This window comes from Acinonyx jubatus, chromosome E1 (genome assembly GCF_027475565.1).
Source record: "Acinonyx jubatus isolate Ajub_Pintada_27869175 chromosome E1, VMU_Ajub_asm_v1.0, whole genome shotgun sequence".
NCBI lineage: Eukaryota > Metazoa > Chordata > Mammalia > Carnivora > Felidae > Acinonyx > Acinonyx jubatus.
In genome coordinates, this window is record NC_069397.1 from 35505604 (window position 1) to 35520053 (window position 14450).

General features: G+C 47.3%; 1 protein-coding gene across 1 annotated transcript in view; it reads right to left on the bottom strand.

The window, feature by feature from the left end:
• Nucleotides 1-14450, bottom strand: part of B4GALNT2 (beta-1,4-N-acetyl-galactosaminyltransferase 2) — a 65664-nt gene that overhangs the window by 20874 nt on the left and 30340 nt on the right. The window contains exons 3-4 of the mRNA XM_053211842.1: nucleotides 4539-4789; nucleotides 3871-4008 (exon numbers count right to left, since the gene is read on the bottom strand). Of these exons, the coding sequence (XP_053067817.1) occupies nucleotides 3871-4008; nucleotides 4539-4789 (389 nt within the window). The remainder of the gene's footprint in view (nucleotides 1-3870; nucleotides 4009-4538; nucleotides 4790-14450) is intronic.

Below are 14450 nucleotides of genomic sequence, written 5' to 3' on the forward strand. Positions count from 1 at the left end.
TGGCCAGTCAGGACTCTGGTCTTATTATCAAAAAGACAAAAGCAAACAACTCCCGAGGTGAATACACTTCTTCCTGGCACTGAACTCACAAAGAAGATATGTCGTAAGAAACGTGATTTGTTGCCTTGATATTTTCAGAGCAAACACAGTGACAGTTTTCATATGGTTTTGTTGTTGTAACAACCTCAGTCAAGGGCAAGCGCAGAAGAATCCAGTGAGACTGAGTCTTTGAGGCACTAAGGGAATATGGTTGAAACGCAGCCTTTTAGGGATCCAGTGTGGCCAAGGGTATCATTTAGATCACCTGGAAGAAAGATCAGACGACTGTAGCGAATATTTATGACGATACAAAAGAGAGAAAATTTTAAAATGGAAAATGATATAAATAGGCAACTAGCAGAAGAGAAACTACAAATGGCGAATACATATATGAAACATGCTCTGCTTCAAAATTAATCGGGGAAATGCAGCTTCTAAAACAATGAAATAGGGGCCCCTGGCTGGCTCACTCAGTAGAGTATGCAGCTCTTGATCTCAGGGTTGTGAGTTCGAGCCCCGCGGTGGGTGTACAGATTACTTAAAATAAAACAAAAAAAGCAGGGGTGCTGGGACGCCTGGGTGGCTCAGTCGGTTGAGCGTCCAACTTCGGTTCAGGTCATGATCTCGCGGTTCGTGAGTTCGAGCCCCGCATCAGGCTCTGTGCTGACAGCTCAGAGCCTGGAGCCTGCTTCCGAGTCTGTGTTTCCCTCTCTCTCTCGACCCCTCCCTCCCCTGTTCACACTCTGTGTGTGTCTCTCTCTCAAAAATAAACAGAAAAAAAAAATTTTTTTAAGCAGAGGTGCCCGGGTGGCTCAGTCGGTTAAGTGACAGACTCTGGATTTCAGCTCATGTCAGGATCTCACGGTTGGTGAGATCAAGCCCCCGGGTAGGGCTCCCGGCTGACAGCACAGAGCCTACTTGGGGATTCTCCCTCTCCCTCTCTCTCTGCCCCTCCCCTGCTCTCATGCGCCCTCTCTCTCAAAATAAATAAAATCATGATAATAGTTTCAAGGATACAGACAATTACGCGGCACAGACAGAGCACACAGAGATCTTGGGAATCCCGGGGGGGGGGGATCCCCTGTCATGCCTTCCCACGTCAGACGTGCTCTCTGGCCGAGGATGATGTGATCTCCAAATGGGGGTTGGCTGAATTCCCTCACATGGCAGAAAGCATGTAAAGTATGAACCATCTCCATCCTATGACCCCCCAGAGAGTTGCACAGCTTAGGTGACATTCACCAGGGGCCGAAGATTCTGGGTTATTTATTCTACGTGATCGCGTTGCCCCCCTGTGTTACAGAGGAGGCAAGGAGACGAGAAGGTCCCACTCCTGGAGGACTAAGGCACCCATAACCGGAATCCTAGGTCACCTGTTCAGTCACAGAAATGAGGCCAGCTCTGAAGGCCGCCTTCTGGAACCATCCCTTTTGGAATTCCCAGAATGGGAAGCCATTCTCCCTCCTCAAGCATCGCCCCCCTCCCCAGCCCTCCCTCTGACTGGTCCTGTAAACACTGAGCTTGGGACTGAACTTCTGAGCTCCGCGCGGGTCGCTGACCACTTTCCGTGGGCCACAGCCCGCCCACAGTCACCCCGCACCGGGCTGGGGCTCGGTGGTCCTTACAGCAGCGGCAGGGACGGTGAGGTGGACGTGGACCGTGTCCTCTCTGTTCCTCTGGGAGCGGCATTCAGATCAGTCCTGTCTCGATACCTAACTCGGCGCCTCGCCCAGAGCGGGCATCTCGCTGAGGCCACCTCAAGTCCCCGACTACAGGGACCTCACAGGCAGTGGCAAAGGGAGACCAGGAGAGCCAGTGGGAACCACAGTACTGGCAGGAGGCAAGCAGAGGCTGCCATTGGGCGCAGAGCCAGGCACAGGTCCCGCTTGGCGTGACAGCTTTATCACATCAAGTTACGGTTGTTTATACGCTTTTCTGACCTCTGCTGTCCCATCAGTTCATTGAGGCTACAACCTCGGTACCGTTTTGAGCCCTTTCGTGGATCAGTTCATTACAGGTCCCAACAACCCCGGGTACTGTTATTGTCCCCATTATACAGAAGAGGGTAAGCAGCTCGCCCAAGGTCATCCAGCTGGGACACGGAAGACACACTGTTAACCGCGGAGCCCGAATGCTCCTCACGCACCTAGGTGGGGCCAGGCTTCAAAGCCATGCCAGAATCATCTGTTGTGTTCCCCTGGCTCTTCGACTTGCAACGCTGCCTCCTGCCGCTGCCCATCTCTTTTTCTGGAGTCTTCTATTTGTATGTAGTTTGGCGGGGGGGCGGGTAGTGGTTGATTCCCACAAGCAAACCCGGAGGGGCCCTACTCACCCTTCCCCTTCCTTGACTCATGACTCAGGCTCAGTCAACTGAACACCTGGGGACCGTTCATCCCAGAGACACCACTGTCCCAGGAGTAGAAGGAACATGTACCTTCCAGCTGCCTCCTCAACAGGTCGCCCCGCCTTCCCTCTCCCTTCCCTACTATGTACTCTGCACCGAAAAGCCAGAGCCCCGTTTTACAAAAGCATCTCAGGTAAGAACGGGCCACTTTTAGAAACCGTTCGGTTCTGGGGCGCGTGGGTGGCTCAGCCGGTTAAACGTCTGACTCTCCATCTGGGCTCAGGTCATGATCTCATGGTTCGTGAGATCGAGCCCCGCGTGGGGCTCTGTGCTGACAGCTTGGAGCCTGCTTGGGATTCTCCCTCTCTTTCTCCCTCTCTTCTCTCTCTCTCTTTCTCTCAAAATAAATAAATGAACATTTAAAAAAAAAAAAAAACCCTGTCTAATTCCTTGCATTACTCAGAAAGCAAAATGCACACCCTTCCTCCCGGCCTCCTGGCCTCCTGGCCTCTCTGAGTTCATGCACCACCAGCCCTCCCCTGACTTACTAGGCTCCAACAGCCGTCGCCTGCTTTCTTGTCATTCAGCCATCACAAAATCCACCCCTCCCCCCCCACCACCACCTGCCCGGGCTTTAGGCCCTGCCTTAACTCTTCCTTCTGAGATGCTCCCTTACAGGAGACGCTGGGGACTCCTGCTTCATATACAAATCAGAGTCCAAGGTCACTTTGCTTCACCATCCCATTAAATCTTAGGCCTTTAGTAGCATTCTACCACACGAATTTAACTGGCACCTCCATAGGGCACTTATAACGATCTAATATTTAGGTGACTTATGTATCTCTTAATGAATCATGTACCTCCTGTAAGAACCATAAGCAGAGTAATATGAATAGTAAACCCCAACAATAATAGTAGGTGATATTTTTGCAAGGCTTCGGTCCGTCAGACCCTTTACGAGATACTAGCTGTGTTAACACAATGTTCATTACGAGCCTTCACAAACCTCCGAAAGAAGTATCTCTATCGCCATTTTTCATATAAAGATACTTAAGTACTGGGGGGGTTCAGGTAACTTGGCATCCAGCTTGTTCCAGAGTTCAAATCCTTAAGCGTGGTTCTGTTTATTTTTTATTATAGCATGCCTTCCACTATGATTCATAAATGATTGCTGGAAAAAAGGAAAGGAAGGGAGGAAGGAAAGAAGGGACGCCTCAGACTATCTTCACTCCTCTGCTCGATTCTTACGAGGAAATGCCCTAGACGTGCAAAGTTTGATACGTCTTCATGGACGGACCATTTTCCATCTTCCTCGGTTCTCACTCCTTGCTTTATTCCTAACAGTTCCCCCACACCCCCAGGGGCCCCTGCAAGAGAGGAGATCCTCCCTGTTTTCTTGGGACCCACACCCTCAGGACACAGGAGAGACCCAGGAGCCCCCCCACCCCTCACCCCCCACCCCCACCCCCCGCCCCGGTCTGCATTACCTCCTCTGGAAGTGTTCGAATTCAGCCCGCCTCCTCGCTTTCACCGCAGGGAGTTCACTCTGGCCATAGGCATCCTGGAAGTTATAGCCTCCCTGCCCTTTGGGGGCTTCACATTTGCACTGGTTTTTCGGGAACAGCCTAAAACCAGAAAAGGGCTGTGAACAGGGGCTGGGAGGAGGGAGAACCCGCCATCTAAAACCCAGCGTGCGATTCACCGTCCACCCTGGGCATCTCCTTCCCACACCCGCCCAGGTCTTACTTGGGATCCCAGCAGCAACACCTCCCAGAGACGCAGGGAGGGGAGGGGACGGAGAAGGGGGAGAAGGTCCCCTCTCTGGAATCATCCCCTGCACCCACTTTCTTTAAACTCGAGTCACATGGATGCCAGGGGCATCTTGGCCCCACCAGAGGAGGAGGCTAGCGGGTGGAAAAGGCTGCCCCTTTCTCACACTGTTGGCCGGACAGGCCCTCCGTAGTTGTAAGGGACTTTGGTAGGTGCTGTGCACCTTGCAGACCGAACCCTTTCCTGGTCCCCCGGTTTGGTTCACTTTAGCGACGGGCGCAGGCTCGGGAAGGCGGGGAAGGGGCTGTAAAACGGGCACCAGGAGGCACAGTAAACCGTAGGGGGAGCAAGGGAGACATCAGAACAACGTGGACTTGAACCTCACCAGATTCCATCGTAGGTAAAGAGGTTCCGGAGACGTTCCTCAGGTAGAAGCTTCGGCGGCTGGTCAGCCACAGCAGAAGGAGGGAGCTCTGGTGTGAGCCTACTTAGCCCCACGCTTACACACAGAAACCCAATAGTGCCAAGGCCTAAGAGAAACGCTGAAATCTTGAGGAGCCGTAGAAATTCACACCTGTAGGCACACGAGAGAACAAGTTGTGTTAGAATCTCTTTTCTTGAGGGGCGCCTGGGTGGCTCAGTCAGTTGAACGTCCAACTTCGGCTCAGGTCATGATCTCCCGGTTCATAGGTTCGAGCCCCACGTCGGGGTCTGTGCTGACGGCTCAGAGCCTGGAACTTGCTTCTGATTCCGAGTCTCCCCCTCTCTCTGCCCTTCCGCTGTTCACGCTCTGTCAATCTCTCTCCCTCCCTCTCTCAAAAATAAAATAAACATTAAAAAAAATGTTTTTCTGTTTATTTATTTTGAGGCAGAGACAGAAGGTGCATGGGGGGAGGGGCAGAGAGAGGGTAAGAGAGAGAATCCCAAACAGACTCCACGCTGTCAGCACAGACCCCAACGTGGGACTCGATCTCAAGAACCACGAGATTGTGACCTGAGCCGAAATCAAGAGCGGGACGCTTAACTGACTGAGCCACCCAGGCGCCCCTGGCTTAGACTCTTGAAAAAGACAGTATTACCAAAAGGAAAAACAGTGGAGGGATGGGGAAAGCTTTTGATACTGAAGAAATCAAAGAAATCTGGCAACCAGACAGAACGTGTGGACTTTGATGGGATCGTTGTTCCAAAAAACAATTTTAAATGACGTTTTCAGGACAATCGTGAATATTTGAACATGGGCTGAAGGTTAGATTATCTTAGGGAATTGTTCATTTTTTTTTTAGGTGAGCTGGTACTCTTGTGATTATATAGAGGAATGTGGTCATTCTGAGAAGCCTGATGAAATCTTTAGAGGTGACGTGTCCACGTGTCTCGAACGTCCTTTCAGATGGCTCAGCCATTTGAAAGACAAAAAGAGACATCAGGCAAATGTGGTAAAATAATAATTGTTATCTCCAGGTGGAAGGTGTATTCATGATATTCATGGTAACACTGTTCTAAGTTTTCTTCAGTTTGACAGTTTTAAAAAATAAAACTTTGAAGGGAGCCTGGGTGGCTCAGTCTTAAGGTTAAGCTCAGGTCTGACTTTGGCTTAGGTCATGATCTCCCGGCTCGTGGGTTCGAGCCCTGCATCGGGCTCTGGGCTGACAGCTCGGAGCCTGGAGCCTGTTTCCGATTCTGTGTCTCCCTCTCTCTGCCCCTCCCCTGCTCACGGTCTGTCTCTCTCTGTCTCTCAATAATAAATAAATGTTTAAAAAATTAAATAAGTCAATCAAACAAAATAAATTTTTTTTTAAATTTCTAAATAAAACTTTGGGATTTATAAACAATAAAATAAAAATTGTTGGGGTAAAATCATAAGTTGATCTTTCTTAACATGGCAACGATTTACATTTCAACATTTATTTATTTATTTATTTATTTATTTATTTTTGGGAGAGAGAGAGACAGAGCATGAACGGGGGAGGGGCAGAGAGAGAGGCAGACACAGAATCGGAAACAGGCTCCAGGCTCTGAGCCATCAGCCCAGAGCCTGACGCGGGGCTCAAACTCACGGACTGTGAGATCGTGACCTGGCTGAAGTCAGACGCTTAACCGACTGCGCCACCCAGGCGCCCCTTAGATTTACATTTCAAACCAAAACTAATATTATGCTGTATGTTAACTAACTGGTATTTAAATAAAAACGTGTAGGAAAAAAGGAACTCAAGAAAAAACACACAAGACTGATGTGGCAAACGGAGTCTTAAGGTGGCCCGTGTGATCCTGATCTCCTGGTCCTCTCTGGACACTTGGCGAGATGCTGAAATCATGCAATCTTGGGTTGGAAGTCTTCTTTAAATCTATTCCCATCCCTTGGGGCGCCTGGGTGGCTCAGTCGGTTGGGTGACCAACTTCGGCTCAGGTCATGATCTCGCGGTTTGTGAGTTCCAGCCCTGCATCGGGCTCTGTGCTGATGGCTCAGAGCCTGGGCTTCTGTGTCTCCTCCTCTCTCTACCCCTCTCCTGCTCACGCTCTGTGTCTCTCTCTCTCTCTCACTTTCTCTCTCAATAGTAAATGAACGTTAAAAAATTTTTTTTTAAAAATCTATTCCCATCCCAGCAGCACCCGGGTGGCTCAGTCAGTTAAGCGTCTGGCTGTTGACTTCGGCGCAAGTCCCGATCTCACGGTCTGTGAGTTCAAGCCCCGCATTGGGCTCTGCGCCGACAGCACGGAGCCTGTTTGGGATCCTCTCTCCCCCCTTTTCCTCTGCTCCTCCCCTGCTTGAGCTCACTTGCACGCTGTCTCTCAAAAATAAATAAATAAACTTTTTTTAAAAAATCCGTTCTCATCCCAAGATCTTATCAACAGCCAAGAAAATTTAGAGATGCGAAGTACCAAAATACCCAGCCCAATATGTGTATATCTTCAGTATCACATGGATGAAAGTCCCAGGCGCCATGAACACTCTCATTGGATGTGGTATATGCCTTCAGGAATTTCAAACTGACAGTGGAAGCTCGTATGGTGATTCGCTTGCTTACTCTATGTTCACTTCCACTGAATTCGTACTGAAGTACATCGGGTTTCTACAATCGCTGATTTTTGTTGGATGTCAACCAAGTTCTTACCGTGATGATTTGTCTTTCTGTAAGTCTCACGTTGTGCTGTAATAGAAAACCTCCACTTGGAAACTCTACGTTGCACAGCAGCACACCCTGTAAAGTCTTCAGGCAAAAGCCTTACAGTTAATGGAATGTTTGCACTTGGTGTGCAACTTAACAGGGAAAGCCTGAAAATTAGTGAGAAAATTAGAGCCTGGGTGGCTCAGTCGGTTAAGCGTCCAACTCCCGATGTCAGCTCAGGTCATGATCTCACGGTTCAGGAACTTGAGTCCCTGTGACTTCATGCTGTCAGCACAGAGCCTGCTCGGGATTCTCTCTCTCCTTCTCAGACCTTCACTTGCACTCTCTCTCTCTCTCAAAAAAATAAGTGAAAAATAAACTTCAAAAAAAGAAGAATGAGAAGACTATTCCTATTTTATTAATTTTTTAAAGTTTATTTATTTGAGAGAGAGGCAGAGAGAGAATCCCAAGCAGGCTCCCCATCATCAGCACGGAGCCTGATGCAGGGCTCGAACTCATGAACTGTGAGATCAAATCTGAAATCTCAGCTGAAATCAAGAGACGAGATGCTTAACTGAGCCATCCAGGCGCCCCAGGCGTTATTCCTACTTTTAATAAAAGGTTGCCTTTTGTCTTGTGCAAAACATGTAGAATAGATCCTTTAACTTAGTAACTATTTCTGAAAGGCCAGTGAGGCTTTGTTATTGAAACTAAAACGAAGTTTAATCATAAAATTTCTGAACATCTCCTAACTTTTACAGACCTATCGGAAGTTGTTTACCACTACTATTTTTGTTTGAAGTGTGAATTTTTTCCCCTCTTCCCAGCCTCTCCTTTAAAAAGAAAAAAAAAAAAGGAAGTGAATTTCTGGCAATGAACTGAGCCGCTATCTAATGTATTACAGGTTCCTCCCACCCTCTGAAAGGAAAACAATCCTACGAGACCGTTGAATTACCATGAATTTCTGTGGAAAATTCTTTAGTGTTCCCAGACCCCCAAACTAACTACATTTAGGCTTTTCTGATACCTTAGGGGCATCTTGCTAACGGATGCACAAAATGAACGGAGGTAAAGAAATTGCTCGCAGACACAGGGTTGCTTGATGTTGAGATGCTGAGTTCCCCGGGCAAGGTGCTTGGGGGCGCCCCTGGGGCTGCTCAGGGTGCGAGCCGTCTCTGTACCCCGGGCTTGCAAAACAAACCCAGCAGCGCTATTTTTCCCTTTCGCCTTTTTCAGTTACAGCAAAAATCCTCTTTGCGTTTCCTTTGGTTAACAAAAGTTTAAGTATCAATATAGCTTCGTAAAAGCCAAGTGGTATAATAGGAATTTTCAAAAGGGAAAGAATGTATGTGTATGTCTTTTGAGCTGTGTGACCTAATTTTTGGATACTTGATCATTGGTTTTATTACGCTAATTTTTTAGTACTTGGTAATCCGTTTATAAATAATGATATACATTAATACTAGTTCCATTACATATTTATACTGTCTGGGAATGTGCGTTACGGTTCTTCGGGAGAAATAATTTGTCAAATGTCCAACAGCTTGTAAAGCCCTAGTGTGAGACTTTAAACAGCTGAATAAACACTGAAATGCCATTTATTTTGAAAAGCAAATCCCTGAGGGGCGGCTGGGTGGCTCGGTGGGTGAAGCGTCCGACTTCAGCTCAGGTCATGATCTCACAGTTCACGAGTTCGAGCCCCGCGTCGGGCTCTGGGCTGACAGCTCAGGGCCTGGGGCCTGCTTCCGGTTCTGTGTCTCCCTCTCTCGCTGCCCCTCCCTTGCTCGCGGTCTGCCTCTCTCTCTCTCTCAAAAATAAATAAACATTAAAAAAAATTTTTTTAGGGGCGCCTGGGTGGCGCAGTCAGTTAAGCGTCCGACTTCGGCCAGGTCACGATCTCGCGGTCCGTGAGTTCGAGCCCCGCATCGGGCTCTGGGCTGATGGCTCAGAGCCTGGAGCCTGTTTCCGATTCTGTGTCTCCCTCTCTCTCTGCCCCTCCGCCGTTCATGCTCTGTCTCTCTCTGTCTCAAAAATAAATAAACGTTGAAAAAAAAATTTTTTTTTTAATTTTTTTTAAAAAGCAGACGACTGAATAGACATAGTATAAATCCTTTAAAACTCTAAGACCTTATTGGGCTGAATACAAGACCACATGCATATTTAAAGCGTAGAGTCACAGAAAAAATATCTGAAATGACATTTAATTCTAGTCAATGCTAAGAATCAGATTACAGTGAGGAATTTTTCAGTCAACATATTCCTTTTTAAAATTTTTTAAAATATTATATCATTTTTGAGAGCGAGAGAGAGACAGAGCACGAGCAGGAGAGGGGCAGAGAGAGAGGGAGACACAGAATCCGAAGCAGGCTCCAGGCTCCGAGCGGTCAGCCCAGAGCCCGACGCGGGGCTCGAACCCACGAACCGGGAGATCATGACCTGAGCTGAAGTCGGATGCTGAACCGACGGAGCCACCCAGGCGCCCCAATTTCTTATTTTTAACTAGAATAACTCCACAGTTCAGAGCTGTAACTTCACTCTGTATCAACCTGTAAGTTCAGCATAATAACACGTCAACAAATCCACAACAGGATTTGTTTGTCAAAATGACTCTAACGGGAAGTAACACACGAGAATAGCAGGGAAAATATGAATAAGAGGGATGGCTGTACTACTAAAGCATAAAACTATTAGAAAGCTACAGCTATTAAAAGCATAATACTGATTCCAGAATGAGCAAATAGGTGAATGGAATAAACCAAAGCCCAGAAATACTTGAGTATATATAAAAGGTTCACGTGGAATTTCCACTCTGTTGTTATAGATTTCTGTAACATCTGCATCTTCTAAAAATGGCATTCAGGGGCACCTGGCTGGTTCAGTCAGCTAAGTGTCTGACTTGGGCTCAGGGCATGATCTTGCGGTTCGCGAGTTCGAGCCCCGCGTCGGGCTGTGTGCTGACGGCTCGGAGCCTGGAAGCCTGCTTCGGGTTCTGTGTCTCCCTCTCTCTCTCTGCCCCTCCTGTGCTCACGCTCTGTCTCTCTCTCTCTCTCTCTCTCTCAAAAACAATTTTAAAAATAACAATAAAATGACATTCAGACAAAGACAGACATGTTTAAACTAATCACGTTCTAGAAACACCGGCAGAAAATGCACCTTTACTTAACCCTTACTCAAGTTCGACCATGTGATCACCCCCGTCTCAGCTTTGGAGTTCTGATTTTACCAAACCTTGGTTCCAGCTAAGGACAGCATTTGCGATTCAGTCATGAAGCAGAACTGGTTGATGAGAGATTACCAATCCAATATTAAGCAGCCAAATTTTTATCAGATAACTACAAATGTCCTACGATGTTAAAATTGCACTCTTCACGTTCTTACGTGGGGACCGGTTCAAACTGTAATTGTATGAGGCTGCTATTCTGGTGGGACCATATTTGAGGAACAATGAGTCAGTCATCCGTGTCGGCTGATGGCAACCTGTCCCTTCAAGTCCCATAAAGCCATTTACCCCTGCCGAGCAGTTCTCATATTCCAGGTACAGAACTTTGGGACCAGGAAGAAACTGGAGGAACTTCCTGGGTCCCGAGTCAGAAGATGGTGTCACTCCCGGCCCTCAGGGGCTCTTGTACCCTAGCAGGGCTGGTCCAGATGGCCCCACGTCTCAGCAGACAACGGAAGCCGGTTAGTCAGGATTTGCCTACCGCGTGAGAAAGTAATCTCATAATTTCTGTTTGCTTTATCACACCAATCCCTCCCCTTCTCTCTGCCTCTCCTCTGCTTGTTCTCTCTCTCTCTCAAAATACATAAATAAAAACTTTAAATATATATATTTGTTTCACCAGAGACGTAAAAAAGAAACATTGAAATTAATATAATAACTTTGGGGGTGCGTGGGTGGCTGAGTCAGTTGAGTGTCCCAACTCTTGATCTCGGCTCAGGTCATGAGCCCAGAGTCGTGAGCTTGAACCCCAAATGGGACTCCATGCTGAGCATTGAGCCTGCTTGAGATCCTCTCTCTCTCTCTCTCTCTCTCTCTCTCTCTCTCTCTCTCCATGCCCCCCCACTCCCCTCCCCTGCTCGCCCTCACTCTTACCTGCTCTCTCTCTCTCCCCAACCAAAAAAGGAACACATTGCCTAACACGCATACATATAAAGTATGTGTCAAACCGTTTATGCTATCCTATCGGTAAGACTTCCAGTCAACAGTAAACTGTTAGTTGGGGGGGGGGGAGTCAAAAGTGATACATGGATTTTCCACTACGCAGGAGGTGAAAGGGGGAGGTCAGTGCCCATAACCCCCATTTTTCTCCGAGGATCACCTGCCGTTATATAATAATGACTATGAATCGCTTCACAATACTGAGCACCAGTAACACCTCCTTTATTTTCGTGAGCTCAATTAAAGTTCGCCACACCCCACTCAGCGTCGGCGCCCGCACCCGATGCATGCGGATTCCACCTGCTCTCCTGGTTCAGTCCACCGACAAGAACTAGAAAAACGGAAGGAAAACCAACACATCTGCGTGATGGACTCGGGTGGCTACCAAGATATTGAGTTGCTCTCTCCGTGTCTCTCAAAAATGAATAAACGTTGAAAAAAAATTTTTTTCAGGGGCACCTGGGTGGCCCAGTCGGTTAAGCGTCCGACTTTGGCTCAGGTCATGATCTCATGGTTCGTGGGTTCAAGCCCCGCGTCAGGCTCTGTGCCGACAGCTCAGAGCCTGGAGCCTGGTCCCAATTCTGTGTCTCCCTCTCTCTGCCCCTCCCCTGCTCATGCTCTGTCTCTCAAAAATAAATAAATGTTAAGAAATATATATCTTCTATACCAGAAAAAAATATTCAAGGATAAAGGCGCGACAAAGACATATTCAGATGAACAAAGTTTGAGGGAATCTAGCATTATCCCACTAAAGGAGCTCCCGCAGGCACATTATCCCAGATGGAAGGGAAGGTCATAAGGAAAGAATGAAGAGAAATCAAAATGGCAGATAAGTGGGTAAATCTAGGTCACTACTGACTGCATAAAGCAATAATACTGTTTTGTTTTTTTTTTTTAATTTTTTTTTCCAACGTTTATTTATTTTTGGGACAGAGAGAGACAGAGCATGAACGGGAGAGGGGCAGAGAGAGAGGGAGACACAGAATCGGAAACAGGCTCCAGGCTCTGAGCTATCAGCTCAGAGCCCGACGCGGGGCTCGAACTCATGGACCGCGAGATCGTGACCTGGCTAAAGTCGGACGCTTAACCGACTGCGCCACCCAGGCGCCCTTTCTGTTTTGTATTCATAGAAAAAAAAAAGGAAAGGAAAGTAACTCAGGAAAGGCAGTAAGTAGACTAAAAGTGTGATAAGGTCTTTGCATTGCCCAAGAGGATTAAAAATACCGAGTAATTTTAGACTTTCATAGGTCAAAAGTATGTTATGATCTATAGCATAAATACTATGGAAATAGTATAAATAGTGAATAAGTTTCAAGGTCAGGGTCAGGCAAATGGGATAATAAAAAAAGAATGAATACCAAAAAGGGGCAAGAAAGGAAAGAACAGAGATCAGGTAAAACAAATACAAAGCGCTCCGTGAGATGCTGGATTTAAACCAACCATCCCAGTAATTACATAAATGCAAATCAATTAAATGCTCCAGTTAAAATGCAAGGAATAGTCAGGCCACATGGAAAAAAGAAGCCCAGTCACATGCGGTTTTGCAAGAGAAACATCAAAAACACACACGGATATGGAAATGTTGAGAATAATAAGGAAGATAAATATAGCAAGTAACCAAGATAAAGTTGATATCGCTAGATGAACATCAGAGGAAGCAGATTTTAAAGACAAAAAGCCAGGGGCGCCTGGGTGGCTCAGTCGGTTGAGCGTCCGACTTCAGCTCAGGTCACGATCTCACCGACCGTGAGTTCGAGCCCCGCGTCGGGCTCTGGGCTGATGGCTCAGAGCCTGGAGCCTGCTTCGGATTCTGTGTCTCCCTCTCTCTCTGCCCCTCCCCCCGTTCATGCTCTGTCTCTCTCTGTCTCAAAAATAAATAAATGTTAAAAAAAAAAATTAAAAAAAATAAAGACAAAAAGCCAAACACAGATACCTCAAAGTTGTAAAATATTCAGTTCACAAGAAGAGGTAACAATTCCTTTTTCTCATAACGCCTCAAAATACGTAAGGCAAAAGAGTGAAAGCATGACAAGGAGAAACAGACAAATCTAGAACCATGGTGAGGGATTTTTAACTCACTTCCCTCCCTAACCAATGAGCAAGCAAATAAAAAAATTAGCAAGCGTTCAGATTACTTGAACCAGGCAATCAGCAAACTTGATATAAAGAACATACAGAATATTACATGTAACAACCGCAGAATACACATTCCTTGAAACGTACACAGAACATTACATGGGGCGCTTGGGTGGCTCAGTTGGTGAAGCGTCCGACTTGGGCTCAGGTCATGATCTCGCAGTTCATGGGCTCCAGCCCCGCGTCGGGCCCTGTGCTGACAGCTCGGAGCCTGGAGCCTGCTTCGGATTCTGCGTCTCCCTCTCTCTCTGCCCCTCCCTTGCTCACAGTCTGTCTGTCTCTCTCAAAAATAAATAAACGTTAAAAAAAATAACAAACCTACACAGAACATTACAAATGCTGGGTCAGAAAACAAGCGTCCAAAATTTCAAAGAACATACATAGCGCATATTTTCTGGCCCCCACGCCGTGCAGCCAGCAGCGAACGACAAAAACATAACTAGAAAAATCCGTGATGTGGGAAATTCAGAAATACGCTTTTAAGTAACCGCGGGCCCAAGAAGAAACCACAATGGAAACTGGACAATGGCGTGACCTAAAGGAAGACGAAAATAGCACCTAGCAGAGGCCCTGGGAGGCGGCTAGAGAGCAGTACTTAGAAGCGTAGCATTTTCCATAAAGTCCCCAATGACCTGCCGGCCGTAACCCTCTGTCTCGCCAACCATTTCCTTAAAAACACATTGAGCCTTCCTAAAACGGGCATTTCAGCGCGGCGTGATTCCCTGCCTAAGCCCCTTTTTCGAAGTCCGGCCCCCACCACCTGCCATTGTGGGTCAGCACCGCCCCCAAGGCTAAGGTGAATGTCAGGAGGAGGCCAGGCATGTTGAGTAACAGAGATCATCTCTGAAGGCAGAGCGTGAGCTGAAGAACAACACATTTATTAAAAGCTTCCGCCTCC